The sequence below is a fragment of the Lasioglossum baleicum genome, chromosome 18 (assembly GCF_051020765.1).
Source record: "Lasioglossum baleicum chromosome 18, iyLasBale1, whole genome shotgun sequence".
Taxonomy (NCBI): Eukaryota; Metazoa; Arthropoda; class Insecta; order Hymenoptera; family Halictidae; genus Lasioglossum; species Lasioglossum baleicum.
Window position 1 is genome coordinate 8,826,873 of NC_134946.1, and position 23,482 is coordinate 8,850,354.

Consider the following 23,482-nt stretch of genomic DNA (forward strand, 5'->3'; position numbering starts at 1 on the left):
TCTCTCATAGAAGTAAATATATATCATTTATTTTCTACACATAATATTTACATATAAAATATTCTTGACATTTTTGTAATACATTTATTACACAAATTTCTCGCTTAAAAGTATGTTCCTATGCAGAAACTTTACACAATGTATCCGCATATTGAAATTCGGAACTGTTCTCGTACTCGCACATGTCCAAAGCAATTATGCAGCTCTCACGCACAACTCTTTTACTGTCATCTAAATATTTATTTAAAATACTGAAACAATCTGGAGTTGCTATAGAGCCTAAAGCTTCTGCACACTCGTGCCGAACCATTTCATTCTCGTTCTCGTCTTCTAGGGAAGCTCGCAAGTAAGGTACAGTGATTTCTTCCTGTAGTTGTCCAAGAACAAAGGCTATCTCATGTCTGAACAGAGCGCTACCAGCTTTTAAACCTGCAAATAGAACATAAAATATAATATATTATAATAGAAAATATTACAACAAGAAATTGATATTCTTACCGTCACTGAGAGCAAGAATGCTTTCAGGTGTACGGATATTCCTCAATGAAAACATAGCTTGGTATCTTTCAAATAAGGGAACATCCTCATTTAGAAGAATATTCTTTAACTTCTGGATATCAGAAATATCTGTCGGCGGAGCTGGATCCACCGACATGTAAGGACTCTTTTTGGAATTCGTTGAGACATCGTTTGACTTTAACCATTGCAATAGGCGCAATGCCAACTGACAAGTTTCTGCAACTTCTGGTACGCTGTCCTTGCTATACTCCTCCAAAACTGGAATTACGCTAATGTCTCCAATTGCGCCTAAAGCTTCCCCTGTAATAATAAAATTCAAATATTTCAATGTTCCATGGATTGAAGATTGACGTATGAATATCAAATTTAAATTTACCTGCTTCGTGACGAACCATTGGTTCCTGGGTAACGTCTTTTAATACTTCTATGAGAATTGGAATGGCTTGTGCATCTTGCATTTGGCCGAGGCAATATGCTAGTTCGTGTTTTAATAAGGCAGAGTCGTCTTTAAAACAATTGTGAATTTGTTCGACAGCTTCGGAACCTCCGACATTTTTTAGTGTAAACAGTGCACGGAATCTTTCTTTCAGCGGTCGATTTTTATCGTTTAAAACGCGACCTATCGCTGCAATTTGATTATCATTCACTTGCGACATTTCTTTCTTAATTTTTGATTAAAAATATTAACTTTAAATAGGATGTTTAGTAATATCCATTAGTAACTTGATGACACCATATTATTGATATGTGAACACCGTATCGCATGCTTATTCTAACCTAAAAAATTTAAGGTTAAGTCATAAACAGTCATAAAGTATAAAGTTCAAAAGTTATGTTCTATGGTTATAACGCAGAATATCATTATTAGTGCAGTAGGGATTTCTTTTTATCTATATTTTCATAGACATAAAGTAAGTATATAAAGTAATAATTGAGGACAAAAATAATGAAAAATTATTGAAAATTAGCAAAGCAAGCAAAGATTTCAAACGAGCGCGCTCAACTTCTGTTGATTTTGCTCCACTTTGTTCACAGTTGGCAACAGTGACAGTGAACTGCAGTCTGCAGTGAACTTACGTTCACTATCGCCCGAAAAGTTAATAACATTTACTCAATTGTTATAGTTGTGAGTTGTAAATTATGGCACACAGTAGGCTGGAAAGGGTTGGAACCATCTTTTCAAGGTATTGTTTATATTTAATTTACTAATTATTGTAAATTTTGTAGAGGCCTGTGGTTATAATTCTATAATTGTTATAACTTTTTAGTATAATCAATATTTTTATATACAATTCAATCCGAAATCAAAGAAAATCGACTTATATTGAATTATACGAAGTTGAATTTTTGTGTAAATTAATAAACTAAATGCACTGTCTTATTAATGTAAGTGTATATGTAAGAGCATTTAATTTAATTTTATATAAATTCCAGAGTGTCATCACTGATTAAAACTGGATCCATAACAGAGCATAATATACCGATATGGTATAAAATATACAAAAGTTTCCCTCCAAAGTACGAGCCAACATTTAGTAGACCTGCATCTCAAAAGCCATTAAGAAATATCTTTTACGAGGAAGATGTTCTGAGAGCGTAAGCCTGACAATGCATTCATACAAATAATAAACGAATATCTTTACAAACATACTATTATTTTATAGGAAGTTTCATAAAAATACAACATTTTTACCGTCGGTAGATTTGGAAACTACAGGAACTACTGAAACTCAATTATTCCTAGACAAATATTCTCATTACTTACAGGTAATTTTCAATGAAATATATTATTGTAATATATTACATTTAATGTATTGATAAATTATAGGATGGGTTCCCAGAGTCAGAGGCATTTGATCGAGCAATGTCGAAGTATATGTCACATTCTAGCAGTGGAATAGAGAAGTTCAAAAAATCCCAACACGCAGAATCTCAGCAATTGAGCGACAGTAAAGTTGAAACTAAGACTTAAAAAAATTATATTATTACTAATAAAATTAATATAATATATTATCGTTACATAATACATTATCTATATTAAATTGACCTTTCATTGCATGTTAAATATCTCAAAGAATAAGGTTTACAAACAATATTTTTACTTTTACAAATAAAAATTATACTTTATCTATCTTAAGCAATAATCTAGAAAATATTTGCATATTTATTTAAATATATAGCAGATATCAGTGTACTATGATAAAATACACTAATACTACTATACATATATACCGCATATTACTTATGCTTCTATACTATATGTATACTAGGATGGTACACATACTAAAGTGTAAATATACCTATCATACGTGAAGGATCGAGTATACTAGAAAAAGTCTTACCTTTAAAAGTACTATAACCTTCAAAAGAACTTCAGGTTTAAATACCTGTTGCAACGTGATTTTAATAATACTCTTTTCGATTGTACAAAAAAAGGATTATTTGTTTTTTAGTAGAAAATGAGCGCGAAACAATTGTTTTCGTTGGTGTTTGTTAGGAAAGCAACAGAGATTTTGTTAGGTCTGAAAAAAAGAGGATTTGGAGTAGATTTGTGGAATGGCTTTGGCGGGAAAGTGGAATCTGGAGAAACGATTGTTCAGGGAGCCGTTCGGTAAATCGTTTTGAACAATTTCTGTATTTTTAATGAAAAGTTTTCGCTAAGTACTTCTCATTTCATTTACAAAACAAGTTAGAAACATTATGTTCAACAACAATTTATTCATATATATCACATTAACAATAAATTTCAACAAAATGTCTTGTTATGTTTATACAACAATAATTTACGAAAATTATATTCAAGCATTAAATAAGGTTTTTAATAATTTTGTAATCATTCATTGTCTAGGTTTTTGTTCGAAATTTTTAATTACAATCAAGCTTGTATACATGAGTTTTTAAACTTATTAATCAATTAATTGTCCCTTAAATTTATTGCAAAATTTGAGTTGTAAAACATGTTACAGTTGTAATGTGCAGGTACATGCTTAAAGTATAAAATAAGTTACTAAATATGAATCAAAACCGTCCCGTTAAATAATAAGAATAATAATAAAGTAGCGATGGTAATCATATAAATTTACTTTTTCTAATTTGCAGTGAATTGAAAGAAGAATCTGGTCTGACTGCACAGGACTTGAAAAAGATTGGTATTTTACAATTTGAGTTCGAAGGAGTTGAGACTCAGTTGGAAGTCCATGTTTTCGAGACATTCAAGTATGATGGAAAAGCAACAGAATCTGAAGGTATTTAACTCCTACCTTGACATTTTAATCAAATAGAATTTTACATTGCTCGTTCATTCTTTACGTTATTTCTTGCCAGTAATTAATCAGTGTGCATATAAAACCAGTTTGTTTTAAAAATTAAGTTTCTCAGTAATCAAGTCACCTACAAAATGTAAAACTGGTTTGACACAGTGTAATTACAATGAATAAAAGAAAACGTTCGTAACAAAATAAAATCCGAACACCTAGTCTCTTACTAAACAAATTGTTCGCGTACTTAGATTTCTAGTAAATATATCCTAGTTATAGATAAATATTTTTTTTGTTCAGAAATGCGACCAGAATGGTACAATATAAAAGATATTCCATTTAAACAAATGTGGCCGGATGATGAATATTGGTTTCCTTATATGTTACGAGGAGAATTGTTCAAGGGATACTTTCTCTATCGAGGTCACGACCTAATTGTCAAACATAAAGTTGAAACTATGGAAGAGCTACCCAGTGAATAATATCCTTTAATTATATTTCTCAACATTCACGCACATTAAAAAGGAAATGCACTTTTACGTCTTTCTGCATTAAAATTCGATAAACTAACGAATTTGTTCATACCAAATTCTGCTTAGATCGATTTTGTATTAAAAAGATTTTGAAGTATTCATTGTACAAATATTTTACAGACTCCCTACACTAGTTGTACATTTAATTCAACGTTAAGCTATCTTAAACATATAAAAGCTTTACCAACACATCAGAGATCATTGAATAAATGTTTCAAATATACTGCGAGGCTAATAAATTAATTTGCTATATTCGTCGTTAGCTTGCCAACCTAAATATTTACAAAAACTGTATCATATCGTATCACAAACGATAAAAATATCCTGCTTAATCCACCTCCGATTTCTAAATGATAATTTGCAGAAAATATTTCGGTCAAGCACCATATAGCTCGGACAGATATAAATTTTCGAGTTTTAGTGCGAGAGATCTTAGATTACAGACTAAAGTATAGTGGCGAGCATATAAATAGGGAATTGTGAAGTCGTCGACTTACTTTCGTGTTATAATGCAAACTTTAAGTTGAATCGATTTTTCAGAGATACTACGTTAAACTGCATTTATTATGTTTTCTAAATCATACGATGTTTATTAATTTTGATATACAGTTTCAGTATGTGATACACATCACATAATTTATTTAATCTAGATGGTTTTCCTTCTTTCACTTCTTTTTCTACATCGTTCCACAATGAAACACAGCATTATACACATATAAATATTGTCAACAAAGCAAATTAAATTGATTCAGATACTGTTTCCCTATTTACATGCTCGCGGAAAACACTCATTAGTATTGTACATTTGGATACACGCATGAAATTGTATATCAAACCGAATAAAAATCATACGATTTGGAAAGCTTAATAAATGCAGTTTAACGTAGTATCTCTAAAAAATCTATTCAAATTCAAGCTTGTACTATTACATTTAAATAAATCGACGACTTCACGTTTCCCTATTTATATGCTCGCCACTGTATGTCATGGACGTATAGAATTGTGAATTAGTTGTATCACCGTTGTTCTTTGCACCTTTATGCAGCCGACCAGTGTTCAGACCTCCATAATAAAGCGTACATGCTGTGCCTGAGGTCTTCTGCATCTAACGAGTCAATAGGATAGTCGGTGTACCTTGAAATCAGACTCCTGTAACCCTGACCAACAGTTGCCAATACCAATTTCTTTTCATCTGATGATTTAAAAGAAATTATTTGGCAGACTTTGCCTTCGAAAGGTCTGAAAACAGTGATTGGTCTTAGAGAATTGCATTCTGCTACCACAATGCAGCCCCAAGTTGTACCGATGTACAACTGGTTCCGACAAGTTTCAAACGTTGTCACTTGACACTTCTCCGTAGATAGATTCTCCTCTATAGAGATCGACTTGAGACTCTCCGAGCAAGGTACTAGCTTCGACATGTCCAGCTTATTTATTATTTGCCTGGTGTCCACGTCCCACTGATAAACAATGCATCCAGGATACGTGTATGATAGTATACAGTTCTCAGCGCTCAGTAAATATGTAGCAAACAAATTCTTAGTAGCTGCCTCTCCGGTGACATGAAAAACTTGCAGCGTATCTATCAGACTATTATCTTTCAGTATGTAGATGGAAATTTTGCCAAAGCTTTGCCCAACCCATAATTCGAGTATACGTTTTTTCCTGTAAACAGCTGCTAGAGAATATGTCTTAATATTGTCTTGGGTCTCAGTCACAACCTCCATCTTCTTCATCTGCGTGAAGGAATTGGTCAACAAAAATATCCTACCGCTGTGTAGCGCTACTACGAACTGCTTCATCTGCTCCAAATAGATTAAACCAATCACCTTCGACTCCCTGCTGTGATCGGGTTCTAGATTATAGCTAGCGACGCAACCAAAGTTACTGCCTAGATAGACGTGCACTTGGCCTATGTTGTCACCGATCCAGATGTACCCATCTACACCGCACATTGCGTAAGGTATCACAGGAGTCTCGATCCTAACATGTTGTAACCAGCCCTTCTGTGTCCCCAGCAACATATCTACTTCGCCGTTATTATGTCCAAACCAGATTTCATCTCCATTTATGTTTTCCTCGATAGTTCGATTTGTCATAGTGATAGCTGTTACTTGAGTCCTTTCAGTGAGCATTATAACGTCTATTAAGTGCGTAAATTCTGGTGCAGAAGCAATCGAGACTATCTGACTGGCCGTGGGTCTGTCTTTAGGATTCTGTGCCCAGCATATCACCATTAAATCCAGAGCATAGCAGGGATGGAATGTCTCTCTGTAAGTTAATGGCGGCCTCCCACCCTCTAAAATGCACTCTTTGACTGCCTCGTGACCTTCGAACGGTTGCCTTAGAGTGATTAATTCGTATACGAACATTCCAAACGAGAAAGAGTCAACTTTCTCAGTGTACTCTTCTTCGCCGTTGTACTTGATGATTTCCGGTGCCATGAATCCCTCGGTTCCACCAAATCCTTTAGCACCCGTCGGCAACGTTAGCCTGGAAATACCATAATCCGCTACTTTAACGTGGACAGGATGCTCGGGGTGATTCTGGAAAGGCAGAGGCATCTGCCAGACCAAAACATTCTCCGATTTCAAATCTCTATAAATCACGTGTTGCTGGTGTAGATACTCCACGGCCTTCGCAACCTGCAATATTATAGTTTGCAAGGTGTACGGGTCTAATTTAGCACCTGAACGCCTGTAATTCCTCAGTACATTATCCAATGCACCTTCCGGTGCTAGATCTAGCACTAAAGCAAGAGGACTGACCACTATGCCAATCAGAGGAACAATGTTAGGGTGTCGAAGTGTTAATAGAATATTCAGCTCCTGTCTAGCAGTGCAATAAGCCTTACAAGCGTACTGCAGAGGGTCTCTGTCCCATTTGCTTTGTGCAGCTTTGTAAGCTAGCACCGCGGACTGTTTCGAATTCGGGCCTGGTGGAACTGGCTGTAGCATCTTGATGGCAACATCAGTCTTCTGATAGGATCCTGGCAAGCGACAGACCCCCTTGAAAACGAATCCGAACGCCCCGCGACCCAACAGCTTCCCTAATTTGATATCCTCTGACTTGATTAGGTGTTTCATCCCTAGATCCATGAAAATAATATCTGGAGCCACGTGAGACAGAGGTATGTCGGAGTGTTTAGGACAACTGATGGGCTTATTACTATAGGCGGACAGTATGCACTCCTCCACCATCCAGGAATAAGCCAAAATGCCCTCGAAATGGGAGTTCTGTTTCGAAATATCAGGATGACCTTCCAGAGACGGCATTCTGCTAGATGTTAGACTATCGTAGCCCACTCCACTGTCTCCGTCGGACTTATAACTGTCCTGGCTCTGTCTTTCTTTGTTTACATAATATTTCTGGATGTCCTCGGCCAGCCGATCGTTATCGCTAATGTCGTTTTCATTCTCCCCATTGTTCAATAAGCATCTCGGGCAAGGTATCAGACGCGTAACTAACAGTTTGCCTTCGGAAGTGTGCACGAAACGTGTTCCCAGCGTGGGATACCAATCCTCTAACAAAATATCAATATGATCCACAATCAAAGCTAATAGTTGGGGCATACTTTCTGGACGCGGCTCAACGACGATCGCTTGATACCCCATAGGCTCCTCATCGGCTGAATCTGACAATATCGGTTGCTTGATCACTAGAGTATCGACTGGAAACCAAATCTCTAAGATCGCTGAATTTTTTAAGTCCACCGTGCACCAAATCCCATCCTGCTTCAACTTAAACTTAAACTGTCTATAGTCGTATGGAACATTTTTCAAGTTATAATTGACTTCCTTGAGCCGTAGCAGAGTAATGTTAGCGTACCTCAGCTCAATCCCTGTTTGCCAAAGCACCCATTCAGCCTGAGTATCCAGTAAACTTATAAAAATATTATCATCCACGAAATCTTTGAACGGTGCCAAAAAAGACATCACTATCTCAACTATAGCGTCGTCAGCTAATATCCTTGTTATAAGTCTTGACCAAAAGCCACTTGGAAAGTAGGACATAAGAAGCAGCCTTGTCACGGAACAATCTGGCTGTGACCTTGACGTCAGTACACATTCTGTGCTCTGTTTATCAGCGGAGTTTTGGAAGCTGATTATGGGAGATGTAATCTTTTTAGTTCTCACATGCCAGCCTCTTGTTTTCACAGGGATTTTGATCACCTGGTTGTTTCTCAAAATGTCCTCCTCGGTTGGCAGCAAAGAGGGAATCAGTAGAGTACGATAATCCCAAGTTAGAGCCACTTCAAACTTATTTAATAGACTCACAATGTAGCCTTGAGTGTCTATGGAGGATATCGTAGAAGATTTAAAGACATGTTGTATATCATCCAGCTTCATAATCCCAGATCTAGAGAAGGGATTGATCTCGCGAATGGTCACTACGTGCGCCAACATGTCGCAGAGCCACTGAGGATCCAGGAAATACAAATCTTTTAGTGTAGCATCATCGTAGTGCAGAATAATGCCATTCTCATGCAGAAACAGCGTAGCCTGGTGTAATTCTGCAGGGTCTCTGAAGGACCGATGCAGCTTCTGCAGTTCGTTGTTCACCGCAGTGTAGTACTGGTCTGCTTTCAGCACTGGATCTCCTCCAGACAGTTTCCTGTCGTGAGCCAGTTGAATCACGACGTCCTCCAAGGCAAGGTAACTGGAGGGAACCTTCTGTTCCAGCAGAAGCTCCTTGCTGCCAGGAGATCTGAGGCTGAAGACAACGTCATAGATCAGGTTGCACAACATCTTGATGTTGTGTCTGGTCTTGCAGCTTACTTCTATGGTCTCCATGACCTTCGGCAAACCGCACTTTTCAGCATCGACCACATTTATGAACTTGTCACGAATGTACTGCTGCAACGCTTCGCTGTGCTCGTTAGATATATCATAATGGGTGCCAATGATGATCACTGGGGAGTTCGGAGCTCTGCTCTGAATGTTTACCAGCCACTGGAAGATCTCTGACACGCCCTTGAAGCCATCTATGATTCTCCAGACAACCAGATACAAACTACGCTTGGATAGGAAGTACTGATGAGTAGCATAGTACTCCTTTTGCCCCCCAAAGTCCCAGGTCCTGAAGTAGACTGGTCCATGAGAAGACTGACCTCTGACTTTCTTCTCATAGATCCAGTCCCCGATGTCGACACCAACTGTGGATATTATAGTCCCTCTGGCAGTCTTCGCGTTGATGTTCTTGTTGCCCATTCTCTTCGCCCAATGCTCGGAAGCTTTCTTCTTATTTGGAACCTCGCCTTCCTGCCTCAGCTGTTCTAATAAACTCGTCTTACCAATTCCCTGAATCCCTACGATCATCAACTTCATTCGAGCGTAGGGTTTAGCGTCCTCCAAGATTGACTTTAAATATCCAATAACGTCCATCGTTTTGTACTTCTTCGACTCGATCATAGTCTTCAGAGGCTCCTGCAGCCGGCAACCTTGCGTGTTCAGATTCCACAAACGAGACAGCAATCCCATCTGCGGAGGTAACTCCATAATATCAGGATTGCCGCTTATGTTTAACACGGAAAGATTATTGAGCTCGTAAATGTTCTGAGGTATTTCTTTCAGTTTGTTATTACTGACGTCCAACATGCTGACGTTGGGGAACAGCAAATACAACTTCGAGCCAGAGTAGGTCATCTTCATGTCTTTCTCGACATTTTCCTCGTCCAAAGCTGGCATCTCTCCATCGTCGATCGAAGTCAATTGAATTCTGCTGAGGTGATTATTAGCTAATATCAATGTTCGCAGATTCTCCAACCGAAGATGGCGCCTGTGGGTGCAGACTGACATCAGAACTACGTCTCTCAGAGACGTTGCTGTTTGCCTATTGCTGCCTGGAACTATCGGAGACTGGACATTGGTAGTGGGACAGTAGCAGGCAGTGTTAGCTTGCTCCATTGCATCAGCACTATCTACCTGCGGCAAGCTGGGCCATCTAGAGATCTGATTGTTGGACAAATCCAATTGTTTCAGGCTCGCAGGGTAGGATGTTATGTGGCTCATGGATCTTAAAGAATTATAAGCCATGTTCAGTCTCACTAAATTAACAGCTAGACAAGGTAACGCCACTGGGATGCTGTTAAACAAGTTATGTGCTAGGTTCAAAGATGTTAGAATAGATCTAGCTCCGTTTTCATTGTCATCTGTGATCTTTTCCGAGACTTGGACCGACTTGGTCCACACATGCGGACGATTCATCTCGATGATACGAGCGTTTGCTATTTTGGTGAAAGACTCGAACTCTAGAGAGTCTTCTCGGGATATGCCTAATTGCGACGCTATGCTCGGACTGTGATTTAAAGCGTCGTCTCGCTGAGATTTGCGTAGGATGTTTTGAGACACCTGACTGGGCAGGTCTTTGAGTAGATTGAAGGACGCGTTCAGCTCTTTGAGCTTCGGTGCTCGCCACAGATTGTCCGGGAGACACTGTAGTTTATTGTTGGAAACGTCCATTACTTCGAGGACTGGTAGACTCATGATAAACTCGGGCAGCTGCTCTAATCTGTTGTCCTGAAGGTATATCTCCTCCAGAACAGGACACAATTTGTCCTTCTGGCTTTTTGGATCAGCAGTTAGGTAGTCTATCTTGTTCTGAGCCATGTTAAGGTACCGTAGACTTTGTAGGTAAAATAAAGTAGAAGGTACAGAAGTTATAGAATTACGGGAAATATCTATCCTTGTAATAGCGTAGAGGACCAAGTCATTATTCTTCACGTTCAGTTTCTTGTTAACATGCAGCACAGCGTCCACCAGCCACTGAGACCTAATTTGCGAGAGATGACACTGTTGATTGTGCCAGTTAATCATTGTTGGTGTGTTTGGAAACAGTGTCGAGTACGTGACATTCCCAAAAGAAGGCAAAGCTGAGAAATGAGAGGTCTGAGTGCACTCGGTCATTGCCTTTTTGTTAATTTTGTACTCGGAGTCTGGGTAAGCCTTTATTGACAGCAGTTTCGCTGTTAACGGCTCATCCTGGTTTTGTGCGGCAATTTTTATAGCTTTGCATGTGTTGTCGACAGCACCATGCTTCAGTAATAGGTCGGCTATCTTTATGTCTTGCTGCAGGCAAGCTATGATTAAAGCACTGGAGAAGTTGCTCTCTGCATCGCTCTGATCGTAAGGAACTTTTAATGGTAGATTAGGATCAGCACCTGCCATTAGCAAAGCTGTCACTACGTCTGTGTACTTGCCTTTCACTGCTGCGTGCAAAGCAGTTTCGTTACCATTGTTACAATATAAATCGAAATTCAAGGGACACATCATGTTATCGTCTTTCTTATCGAATGCTTTGCTCCTGAAATTCAAGCTGGACATTAACCTTTGAATCCCACTGGAAATCTTTCTTTTAGACATTGGAAGCGGCTGAGTCACTCCCATGTCCTCCTCCTTAATTTTCCTTGCTTTCACTTTGTAATTTAGCAACAGTTCCACGATCTTAATATTTCCGAGCATGCTGGATATGTAAAGAACATTCTGCCCTGTAACATCTTGAGTGTTTATGTCAAACGGCATATCGTACTCGAATTCCCCTGACGAGTCTTTGTAGCATTGGTACATGTGTTGCGGGTATTCGAACTTTAATAATAAATCTATAACTAGGTAGTGACCGTTTATAGCCGCTGCATGGATTGGTAGCCATTTCTCCACTGTCAAAGATTGAATCTGCTTAGGAAAATGTTTGAGAAGAAGGTCCACGATCTCCACCTTGCCATTATAACAGGCAATGTACAACGGACAGTACTTGGTCACAGAGTGCGTTCTGCAATCTGCGCCATTATCCAAAAGCAGTCGCACTATGTCTCTGTGACCCATTTCACAGGCTGTAAACAACAATGTGTTTGCACCATTGGGTGCCATATTAACGATGTATTCGACATCGGACACAAGACCCTGGATAATGTTCCTAGCTGCCACTGTATCTCCCTGGATACAAGTCGCACGCAGAGAAGCATGTGTTGCCAGCTTTGCCAACTCATACTTCTCTGCCGCAGAGATTAGTAAATTCTTACAAGCCTCCTGCTTGTTTTTCTCGACTATGTCTATCGGTTTCTCACCGTTATTGTCTGTGATCATCAGGTCTGCATTAAATTCCAGTAGCTTTTCGATGTTGGAACTGTGACCATGTTCTGCGCAGATGTGCAGTGATGTTCGGTAGTGACCTCTGGGCCCACAAGGGATGTTCGGATTAGCACCGGCTGATAATAGGACATCCAAGCATCTCGAGTTCTCTGTAATTGCTGCAGCATGCAATGGGGTCCTGCCCCATGAGTCCTGGCTGTTTATGTATTGCGCGTGTTCACCTCTTAGAAGGTCTTCTAACAGTTCTGCGTTGTCCCATAAAGCAGCTTGGTGCAATAGGCGGCCAGGGAAGTCTTCATCGATTGGGGTATAATCTTCCATGATTGAATCTGGAATGATTTTGCCATAAAAGCACCTGCTCACCATTCAAATATAATATAACAGCAATATTAAATTAAATACAAGTATGTTTATACTTACAAAATTATATCTATAAATTGTTACAATTTTCAATTGCATATGTGCTTATCTGGTGCATTTTTCTTTTATGATAGTTTGCATAGCTTTTTGTTCCAGATCGATCAAAATTAAATGCTTCATTGTAGATTTTACAGTTATTTACGAATTTACATATTTCCACTAAATCTAAAGTGGAAATTGAGTATTTAAAATTGTATATAAACATTTGAAAAATGTTGTTTGTCACATTTTCGATCTAGTTTCTATTTTATTTCGAATTACGAATTGTTTTGGTAATAATAAAAATATCGTCAGTTTTTTATTGTTAATATGGCCATATTTGGAATGCTAAATTAAATTTACACATACGAAATTTTGTGTATACCTAAAAACGTAAAGATAAATGATTGTGGTGAAAATCATGGTTCGTTTCGCAACTCACTTTAGTCATTTAAACATCTTCCATATTTTTTTGCTGTTTCTCTTACAGTGACAGGATAGTGGTCACTGTCAATTGATATTGTTAATGTGAAACGTGAGAACAACACTAAACTCACTTGGTGATCGCCATTTTGTCAGACCTCTTTATCGACTGTACACACCTTTAAATGCAATCCTACGCATCAGTGACATCGAATCGATTAAAATAAATAGCATCTGATATTACGTAACATTGTTATTAGACTACAGATATTTATGCAAGTTTCCTTTTTCGTTCATTACACAAAAAACAAAATGACGGAAAACTTTTTTACGTTGGCTAGAAGAAATGAGCCTTCTGCAAAAAATAAAAAAAATCTTAATTTTCATTTATATACACGATCGCTTGCATTTCCAAATTTTAATTTAAATTGTTTGTCCTTGCATTATCGAAGTGGATAAAGATTCGCAGCTTAATCATGATTGATGTGACTTTTTAATTGATTTTATTGTACTATAATTTTGTTTTTGTTACTGATAACTATTTTTTGGTTTGTCTGATTTATGCAACAAATGTGTCGTAATTTAAAACATTGCGCATGTAAATATTTAAAAGTAAAGAGTAATTGATAGAACGATGATTAACTTGTTGTCGAGAAAGAAAATATGAAATATACGAAGTATGAAGGAATAAATATATGGAAATCACAAATTATGAAATATAGTAAATATAAAACATAAATTATAGAAGATATAAAATATCTGTAATGTATAGGTCGGTTCAGATAGACTCTTGCACTGGATATATAAAAATGGAATTCTTTTAATTAGAAAATTATAAAATTTTATACAATACACATTCATAAACATTCTACTGGCAGCCTTCGAGGCTCAATGCTCTCGCCAAATTTCTAGCAACAGCCAGTCTAAAAATTTCAATTTCTACTTGAAACTTAGGATCATCACCATGAGCTTCAACGCAACGTAATAATTCGTAGCAATCGTTGGAGGATATGATCACATCTTTGGCTTCTAATAATGGGATAGCATCGGACAAAAGAATCGACCAAAAGCTGAAATGTGAATTTTTTTTTACCGATGTCTTAATCAATTTTAATCCTATTGTAATCTATATTTTACTTACTATTTTGGAGTTAGATTTGAGACTAAAAGGGACACCAATAAGCTTGCTGCTTCTTTGAACTCTCCAATATTATACATTTGATGAAATTCGCAATATTTTCCTATCAGAGAAATACAATTACAATAGTTATCGCTTTATTTTACAATTAACGCAACTTTTCATAGAGAATGTTCTAAAATTTATTTTATTACCTAAAAATGTTAGCCTATCACTGGCCATCATACAGAACCCTAAATTCTCTAAAAGATCGCGACATTCGAGTTTGCCAGTGTCCGCATATTGTTTTAAAAATTGATCAGCTATGTAAGTTACAAAACCACTGTCCTGTCCCTTCAATGCCCATGCAAGCGCATTTCCAAGTCTGCCGTGTTTTATGCATTTTATTCCTTGGATTTTGCATATGCTAGTCACTGAAAAGAAATTCTTAAATAATTGCTACATATATGATATATTGAAATAATATTTCATTATCTAAAACTATACTAACCAATATGGTCCATTCTATTATCGCGAGCTATATCTATAATTTTATTTATTCTTGCTTCCGATCCCATCGGCAACGATTGTATCAACAGTTCGAGTCTTGCTAAACCTTCCATAGGACAGTGCATTAAATAACTCGCGCCACATTGCCAAAGCGAATGATGTTCCATCAGTGCATTGCCATATTCTAGTATTAGGGATTCATGCAGTTGGTTCGTGACCCTTAAACAGATAAAATTATTTTCCATTAATTGCATAGAATATTGTATTTTTTTGAGGTTTCCAAAGAAACAAAAAGAGACAAATTTCGCCTTGAAAAGATTGAAGCGTTAAAGTCGTCAGAGTTGAACAGGAAAGTGATCATTTTTGTCTTACTCGATTTGATCTTTATCTAAAACTTTCAGTCTGCCACAAGTGTATAGTAAATCCACTAAATGAGTTGCGAACCATCCATTATCCCCCATGTACTGTATTTCCTTAATAACTTGGTGCAGATCGCTTTCCATCAAAGCTCGTATAGCATTATCAGATGGTCTATTAGCCTGCCATCTTTTGGCAATACTGTTCGCATGATGCGAAAGCTCAGGTTGTTTGCAACATGGAGATGTATAAAACAATTTGGCTGCTAACAGTTCGTACCAAGCATCTGTATAAGATGTTAACTGCCACAGAACTTCCTGTTCTCCTGCAATTAACTAAATTGAATTTTTTTAAAGAATCTAAACTAATTAAATATCAGGTTATTTCATTTATAATATGACAATATTATAAATACCTTCATAATCATTTCTAAATCCTGATCAATGATGAAATCTTTGCTACTCAAATGCGAGCCTAAATCTAACTGCCAGTGCTTCCAACGCATATTGAACTCGTTTACTGAATAACCACCGTATACATTGTACACTGGCATTGTCTTAAGTATATTGTCGGCAATAATGAAGGCAGGATCATCTGCTTTACTGTGCAATGCTAGAAGAGCTCGCACTGATTCCAATTTCCCATGTAATGTGCAACGAATGACTGTCTCCCAGTAGTTAGCATGTTTCAAGTCTGCACCAATTGTCTTCAGAGTCAGTATTTTATTAGCCATACGTTCTGTAGATGGGAAATGAAATTTGATCCATTCTAACAATTGTGGTAGAACTACATCTCCTAAATTTAAAAAGGGCAATGAATTGTAATTGATATAATTAGGGTACACATCTATTAAATGCAACAAAACTCTTTACCTGGTACAATATCTATATATAAAATTTCTGTTAAGTGCCAGACACATTCGATCTGATAAAATATTGTAAGAAAATTCTCCACAGATTCTTTCTTGTCCGACACTGATTTTCCACATATATCTTGTAAGCTTTCTATACAAGCTCTTAATATAGATCTATATTGTTTGCTATGTTTCAAAAGCTCTGGCCTAATGTCATCGGAAGACACTTTAATTTTTCGAATAGATAAGAAGACACCGTTACTTTCATTTACTAGTTTGCGTAATTGCGGAGAAAATAAAATTACTTCTGGCTTTAAAATGTGTACAGTTGGACTGTATGTAGCGAAGTCTTTGTTTTGCAAGTTTTTGGTGTTGTATATGCTGACTTTGTTGCTGTTTACCCAGTTTGCTGAGAGTCGTTCGTTTTTGTGGATATGTGGGATATCCTGAAAATGAAACAAATTATTATTAATAAATTTCTATGATTAATAATCTCGTCAATTTAATTTTTGAACAAATATAAATCGTGCATAAAGTAGTAATTCAATTTTTGTAGATCACGAATCATTTTACAAAATTTCAATGATAAATTGCACATTACAAAGGAATAATTTAAGTAGTATTTATTTGGTTGTATTTTTAAACATTTTTCATTCGACAAAAAAATGTTTCCATGGCATCAAAATAATGGTGATGAGGTTAAGTATTATAGGTTATGTATGAATTCAAAGCATGTAGTTAGAAAAATAATAATACTTACGATAGTCGGAGGATTTTCGACATCGGCCATAATTGTTAGTGAAAAATCTTCAGTTCGAAGTATTTGTTAATTTATTTTAATGACATGAATTTTGTATTCGCGGTCAATTATTCTTTATGATTTTCCCACTTAAAAGTATATAGAGTAGCGACTATCGATACTGACATGTTCGATTACGATTGTATGTATCGATATAAGTATCATACTGATATGTTCGATAGCGACTATCGATACTGATGTGTTCGATTACAATGGTACAATATGAATTGTCGTTATTTATAATTTATATTAAAGGGTTGTAAAAGGCAATTAAATCAATAAAAAATACGCTATTATTAAATAAATGCCCTTCATTAATCGAAATAAATATAGAAATAAAAATCTGTATGTAGATTACATATAGTATTTGATCTATTCGTTTCTTTTTTAGATCCATAAAATCCGCTGTTTACTCATCGCAAACTGGTTTGTTGCAATTTTCGCAAGCTTCGCGAGTTTGCGTTCGCTTTCTAGAACTAGCGTTGTTATAACAAATATAACACTATTACTTTTATTGTTCCGGTGGAACCACGTTGAATTTGTGTAGTGAGTGGTGTTATATTAGTTAATTGGTAGGGCTTATGCAACGTAGATTTAATAACAAGCTTCGTCGAGAAGTGTTTCATAACTTGTAGATTTTACGACCTTTCTACGATATTTGAAGCACATAAAAGTCTTCCTCGTCGATCCACAACGCATAAGTATGTTTTTTTTTTTAAATTCATAGAATACTGAAATTCATCAAGGAAACAAAACTTATCAAAATTTATATTCTGATTTATTTTATAATGTCGCTAATAACCTATAAATTGACGCGACATAAAACTATATACAGCACGGAGCTGTTTTGGATAGAAAGAAAAAGTTGATATCTGGTAGAGTATTTTGAATAATGGTCATTAATGCCTAATGGATACTCGGGTGACGTGAAATTTTTCGGTCATAAACATAAGGGTTATACAGAGTGTTCTTTTTAAATCGAACATTTAAATTATTTCCGTTATGAAAAAAGTGACGTTGATGAATTTGCACGTATAGCTTTGAGTATGAAAAGTAGGTGTAACCTTGAAGAAGAGATGAAGAGGTGTTTTTTCTCCACGATAAGGTCGAAACAAAGCGAAGTCGAACGCGTGCGAAGGAAATCGAGGAATGCGAATATACGCGAGCAACGTATCGTGCAAATATATTTATTACTAGACTGGGGATGTTTATGCATTTTAAGAAAGTGGAATCAAATAAGATCTTGTTTTCAGTGGTAGTAGTCTGCGTATAGATCTGAAATAAATAAAAATCGACTAAACTCTGTCGAATTTTATATTGTAGCATTTTTTGAAAATTTTCTCTCTCTCTCAGGAGCCATAAATGCATAAAGGTCCGCAGCCTATTTATTACTTTATTCTCGGTAAAGTAATTAGCGAAGTGAATTATTTATCGTTTCATTTCATTCGACCTTTCACCATTGTGTCAATTCGACACATTGCGAACACGTTAAGTTGCGAAAATAGTTTAGATGTCGTCGGTATATGTATACAGTTTTTTGTGTTTCGTTTAATTGTCCGGGGCAAACCCGCGTTTCCCCCACCGGGGTCCTGCACCATGCCGAGACCCCCCCCCCGTAACCATAACAGCAGGTACGTCGCGTCCCATCCGCGACAGCGGCGACCCTAAGCTCGAACAATGGGGGAGTGGGTTCGCAATGGTCCGAGCTTGCGCAGATTCGCGAAAAGGCGCGTCCTGGTTGCGTCCGAGCCGAAGCTTTTACTCGTCGACGAGCTTCCGTGCTGGAGTGTCTTTGCCGATCCCGAACAAGTCAGCGCAAGTGCTAGAACGAAGTGTTCCCCACTGTCTCGAGTCAACCGAGCGAAACTCGCGAACGAACGTCTCGCAATTAATTTCGAAGTGTCGACCGGTTGGTTTCCGATTAAAAATGTAAGTGATCGTACGAACCAGTTCCGGATCGAGCGGTCAAAGGATCGACGTAGATCGCCGGAGGCTCTATGGCGTGAGCGCTGACACCATTTCCACCCCTTCGTCAACGTCTGAAGCTCGACTATACTGTCAAGTATGTGTTCCCAGACAGTTTCTTCCGTACCGATCTATTTTCTTTCAGATTTTTCCGGTTCCTTAGCCGCGGCAATGAGTTAGATCCGTAGTGGGTAGCTTTTTAGAGGGTTGTGTTAGAAGGATGATTTAGGGGATGAGGGATTGCTCAACTAGGCGTGTGAGCATGGGGTCCATTGGATTGAAGCTTGTTCGGGATATATTGGTTTTCGTTGGGTGAAAAGGTTTTAACGGGGGCCGGGTTACCGGTGGATCGTTTGATGACAGTTTCTAGAGATGTTACGGGTTTTTAGAGGCTTTGGGGGTTGTTTGGTATGGGGTGTGCGGCGCAGTTCTATGGCGATCAATCGTTTTTAGACGGGAGAACGTTTATTTTGGTTTCTCGAGTCGTTTTGTTTTGTATTTGCTGGGCGATAAATGTTTGTTTATCTGTAGTGATATTTATTTGTAGATGATAAATGGGAAAACTAGCGGCTAGAGGTTTTAGGACGGGCGAGTATGGGTAGCCCGGTTTTTGTGATTTCCGGGAATAGTATTTTTGTTATTTTATCTAGTTTAGATCGTAGATGTTAGAAGAACCGAGTAGCTGATTAGTATTAATTTATTCGAATCAATTACCATTACAATTATAATTCGACGACTCCGCGAGGATTTCCACTGACAAGAACTTCTCCTCGTTGTAACTTGTTAACAGTGTATATTAACGTAAAATGCTTTCAGTAAACGTTTCGCAGTTTAATTAGCTAGTTTAAACAGCTATTTGAACGTAAAAATTAGTACCGCATTCCATTTACAAAAATTGAGGGGAGGGTTACACGTCTGCTCCCACCCCCTCCCCGGCGTCCATCTTAGAAAAATTTCTTGCACGAGAAATAATCAACCTTCTTGTCTCGTTCAATCAGAAAGAAAAAATTTAATCGATAGTTGCAAAAGTAGGGAGTTTAATCAGGTTCCAGTTAATTCTAAAATAGAAGGTAGAATATATGGTCGTGATAATTTTAGAACCAGTATTTTCGTGGACACCTTATTTATCTTACACGATAGATCAATTATTGTTGATGAATATTCATTTGACTAGATATATGAAGCAAATCAGGAGCTTAACCAGGACCTACATTAGTTCCAAGATAGAAAAGTATAATTAACATAGACTGTGTAAATTTTGGGACCAATATTTTCACTGATACCGTGTACACACGGATGAACACAGGCTCTATGAAAATATTGTAGGTGGTCAGTATTAATTCTTTGAATTCTGATTGAATATACATGATAAATAGGGTGTTCAGTTTACTAATTAGTTTCGAGATAGGTCGTTATTAATTTATACGATTGCATATCTATGATAAATAAGTAGTTTAGTCAGAGTCTGATTAGTTTTGAGATAGGAAACTATAACTAGCTTAGATGATTGTGTCAATTTTAAGGTTAGCGTTTTTATCGATACCCTATTTACCTTGGACGATATCCTATTTTTTTTTGAGACAGTAAACAATGCCGAAGCCAAACATTGTAGACCGTAAATTGTAAATAATCATTGTGTACATAGTAAACCATCATCAAATAGGAGGTATTACTAGGACCTAATGAAAGCTTATAAGTAGACTGCGGATCTTCATGCAAAATAAAAAATGTTTGCATTGATTGCTAGACACAAGAGCCATATAAAAATTTAATTCTTCTTTTAATTACCTTATTAAGGTGAAACTAATACACTGGTGGCCTTAAATCTTTATAATACCTCCAATGTTATAAATTGCACGTGCCCATTTTTGTCATAAATGCATAAAATCCGCAGTCTACTTGTAAATAATAGCAGATTTTGTAGAAATTTTAGAATTAGTATTTTCATCGATACTCTAATTATCTTAGAGCACAGACTAGGAATTTCATTTGATAAGACATTATAATTAGCTTAGATGGTGCAAATATTAGAACCAGTTTAGACCATAGTTTCCCATTTTCAATTAGCTTCTCCCATTTCTAAAGTTTCTTATTTTTTACATTTCCTAGCATAGTTATGTTTGAATCTTATCTTTGAATCTTTAAAAAAAGAGTGTCTTAAAAACGAACTGGAGAAAGTGAAATTCGAGAATTCTTTTATGTATTTTCACCATTCACCCTGAGTAACTATGTCCTCAAAAATACTACAGAAGTATTATAAACAGTGCTACAGATAACTATGGAAAGATATTAAAAGGAGTGTTACAGATAACTTCAAAATTTATATTATAGTGTTACAGCTAACGGGAAAAATTATATTATAAGGTTACAGATAATTAAAAAATGTATATTATAGGGTTACAGATAACTATAAAAATTATAGGGACACAGATAACTTTAAAAATTATGGGGTCGCAGATAAGTTTAAAAATTATATTACTGGGTTACAGATAACTTTAAAAATTATAGGGTCGAAGTTAAGGATAGCTCCGAAAAATGGTAGATATTGTAAAGAGTGTTAGAAATAATTGATAAATTACTACAGAAGTATTATAAATAATCAGTAGCGATAATTTATACATATAATGCATATAAGATATTAAAAGCGAATGATGCATAGTGCGCAGTTATAAGGAACCAGAATTTTCGTACAACGTCTATTACTCCCCTCCCAATCGAACAGAGGTCAAATTCGCCTATAAGCTGTGTTGCGATAGTACATAACGTATTACGCCTCGGCTTTTCTCGCAACAGGTTAGTCAACATTATTTCGTGTGCTGGAGGCATACGAAAACACTTTGGGGACTTCTGAACTAACTTGGGTCGCTACTGAAAACATGAATCTTCGGGCTATGATGATTCATTTTCAGAAATCTATAATCTTTGAAATTTGAACATAACTGGACAACAATTTTATTGCGGACCTTTCTTATTTGAATCTATTTTTTATTTCGACGAAATCATTTCAAACGGAATATCAAATTATTATTTCATTCCAATTTCTGCAAAATGTCACCAAACCTTCATATTTACTCTTCATATTTAATCTACCAACATTTCGCTATTATATATATATTTTAGCGCAGTTCAAATGAAATTTTTATTTTATTTGGCACTTGATGGAATTTATAATAGAGAAATTGAATTTCCCCTTATTACGATTTCTGTAAATTCATTCGTCTACAACAATTTGTATTTAATCCTTCGTCGTATAAAAGCTTCATTATTACTTTTAGTGACAAATAAAATGATGATAAATTGAATAATAGCGAACGAATTTAAAAGTAAGAGGTGAACGTATTGATAAACATTTTAGTACAATTTCATTTATATATTCAATAAAACAAAATAACAAGGTTTAGTAACTTTATTTTATTTAATCTCTGACAGAATTTCAACCGGAAGAGTTTATTAGCATTTTCCGTGAACTCATTCCCAAAAATTAACGTTCGCATGATTGCCCGCAATTAAAATATTTGTCAGTGTAGTAAGAATGGCGTCCTTGGGCTATAGTAATTTAACGGTATCACGAAAGCGTCGTGTTACGATTTAGTGCACGTCGATTTCCCGGTTTAACTGCTTTCAATTTTTTTCCGCGACTGGGGGAACACGTCTTTGCAGTCGTCGTTATTTAATAACGTTGAAACAGCTATCGCAATGCAATAGAAGGATGAAATTACATTTCATGCAACAGACGTTTCCGTCTTCTCGAGGGGGCGAGGGAGGGAGGGAGGAAGGGAATGATCGACCGGAGCAAATTCATATAAAAGTTTCCGAGTGCTCTTTCCGAAAACTATTATATGCAGAACATGAACGTACTCCTCAGTTTCAAACATTTCTATGAAGCGTATTCAATTTTTTCGAGACTACAACTAGTATAAATTTGAAGATTGAAACCTCCCCTTCACAAAGAGCCGAGGTAATTTGGTTTTCGATTTTTTTTTTATTGCAACTGTGTTTCGCTTTGAACGCTGTCTGTCAGCCAGCTTTTGCAGCTGTTTCCTGCGTTTGACACATTCAATCGTTTTTATAGAGCATTGCAAATATTTTTCCGTGGCTCTAGCTAGCACGAATTCGACGATTGAAGTTTTGTTTTAACAAAGAGCTCAGAAACTTCGGTGTTCAATTTTTTATTGGAATTTTGTTGCACTCTGAACGCGGACCGTCAGCCAGCTGGTAAAACTAGATTCTGCTGTTGACAGATTCAAACATTTCTATAGAGCTTCAAAATTTTTTCCCGCGACTCTGGCTAGCACGCGAATTTGAAGATTGAATTTCCTCTTTACAATGACCTCATAAAATTCGATGTACGATTTTTTGGTGCACTTTAAAGTGTGACGCTAGCCAGCGAATATAAATGAGAATGTTTCTTTTTGCTACAGCAAAAGATTTTCCATTTTTTTCATACAGCAAGAACAAATATAGAAGTAGCTTAGGGGGGTATACTCCTTTTTCCAGGATTGCAAGGGTTCGCCTTGTCATTTCTCGATAATACAAACACGGGATTTTTCAGTAGTCAAAAACGTTAGATAAAAGATCGATCTAGGTCGCTATCTCCCTAAAAAATCCTATTTTTTTGTTTACGAGGCGTAATTTGCATTATTCGACAGCTTGTATGCTTCCG

The 23,482-nt window shown here is 36.7% G+C and overlaps 6 protein-coding genes across 9 annotated transcripts in view; 3 read left to right on the top strand and 3 right to left on the bottom strand.

Moving 5' to 3' along the window:
* Positions 1 to 13: 13 nt before the first annotated feature.
* Nero (deoxyhypusine hydroxylase nero) lies at positions 14 to 1,175 on the bottom strand. Its single transcript, XM_076443172.1, has 3 exons — positions 896 to 1,175; positions 499 to 819; positions 14 to 429 (listed from the first exon to the last, which is right to left on the bottom strand). Exons 1-3 carry the CDS (start codon positions 1,173 to 1,175, stop codon positions 119 to 121), a joined length of 912 nt encoding a protein of 303 aa, XP_076299287.1. The 3' UTR covers positions 14 to 118.
* Positions 1,176 to 1,506: 331 nt separating this feature from the next.
* Positions 1,507 to 2,545, top strand: Mrps23 (mitochondrial ribosomal protein S23). The gene is made up of 4 exons (XM_076443179.1): positions 1,507 to 1,703; positions 1,954 to 2,115; positions 2,184 to 2,286; positions 2,348 to 2,545. The coding sequence occupies exons 1-4, from the start codon at positions 1,660 to 1,662 to the stop codon at positions 2,489 to 2,491; spliced, it is 453 nt and encodes a 150-aa protein (XP_076299294.1). The 5' UTR covers positions 1,507 to 1,659; the 3' UTR covers positions 2,492 to 2,545.
* Positions 2,546 to 2,978: 433 nt separating this feature from the next.
* LOC143218154 (oxidized purine nucleoside triphosphate hydrolase) lies at positions 2,979 to 4,406 on the top strand. Its single transcript, XM_076443178.1, has 3 exons — positions 2,979 to 3,130; positions 3,619 to 3,764; positions 4,077 to 4,406. The coding sequence occupies exons 1-3, from the start codon at positions 2,979 to 2,981 to the stop codon at positions 4,256 to 4,258; spliced, it is 480 nt and encodes a 159-aa protein (XP_076299293.1). The 3' UTR covers positions 4,259 to 4,406.
* Positions 4,407 to 5,346: 940 nt separating this feature from the next.
* Lrrk (Leucine-rich repeat kinase) lies at positions 5,347 to 13,415 on the bottom strand. Of its 3 annotated transcripts, none has more exons than XM_076443163.1 (3): positions 13,238 to 13,415; positions 12,817 to 12,981; positions 5,347 to 12,725 (listed from the first exon to the last, which is right to left on the bottom strand). In XM_076443163.1, the coding sequence occupies exon 3, from the start codon at positions 12,715 to 12,717 to the stop codon at positions 5,347 to 5,349; it is 7,371 nt and encodes a 2,456-aa protein (XP_076299278.1). In that variant the 5' UTR covers positions 12,718 to 12,725; positions 12,817 to 12,981; positions 13,238 to 13,415. The 3 variants fall into 3 exon arrangements, with proteins under 3 accessions (XP_076299278.1, XP_076299279.1, XP_076299280.1); XM_076443164.1 differs by lacking the exon at positions 13,238 to 13,415 and adding an exon at positions 13,181 to 13,195; XM_076443165.1 differs by lacking the exon at positions 12,817 to 12,981.
* A 603-nt stretch (positions 13,416 to 14,018) lies between these two features.
* On the bottom strand, positions 14,019 to 16,985 carry Nup75 (nuclear pore complex protein Nup75). Its single transcript, XM_076443166.1, has 8 exons — positions 16,816 to 16,985; positions 16,075 to 16,501; positions 15,618 to 15,997; positions 15,218 to 15,537; positions 14,847 to 15,064; positions 14,551 to 14,769; positions 14,360 to 14,459; positions 14,019 to 14,288 (listed from the first exon to the last, which is right to left on the bottom strand). Exons 1-8 carry the CDS (start codon positions 16,843 to 16,845, stop codon positions 14,087 to 14,089), a joined length of 1,896 nt encoding a protein of 631 aa, XP_076299281.1. The 5' UTR covers positions 16,846 to 16,985; the 3' UTR covers positions 14,019 to 14,086.
* Positions 16,986 to 18,604: 1,619 nt separating this feature from the next.
* LOC143218152 (uncharacterized) overlaps positions 18,605 to 23,482 on the top strand; it is a 30,993-nt gene continuing 26,115 nt past the window's right edge. The window contains exon 1 of one of the 2 annotated variants that reach the window (XM_076443174.1): positions 18,605 to 18,916. The gene's annotated coding sequence lies outside the window, so the exon portion shown is untranslated. The remainder of the gene's footprint in view (positions 18,917 to 23,482) is intronic. The other variant, XM_076443176.1, reaches the window with a different exon arrangement.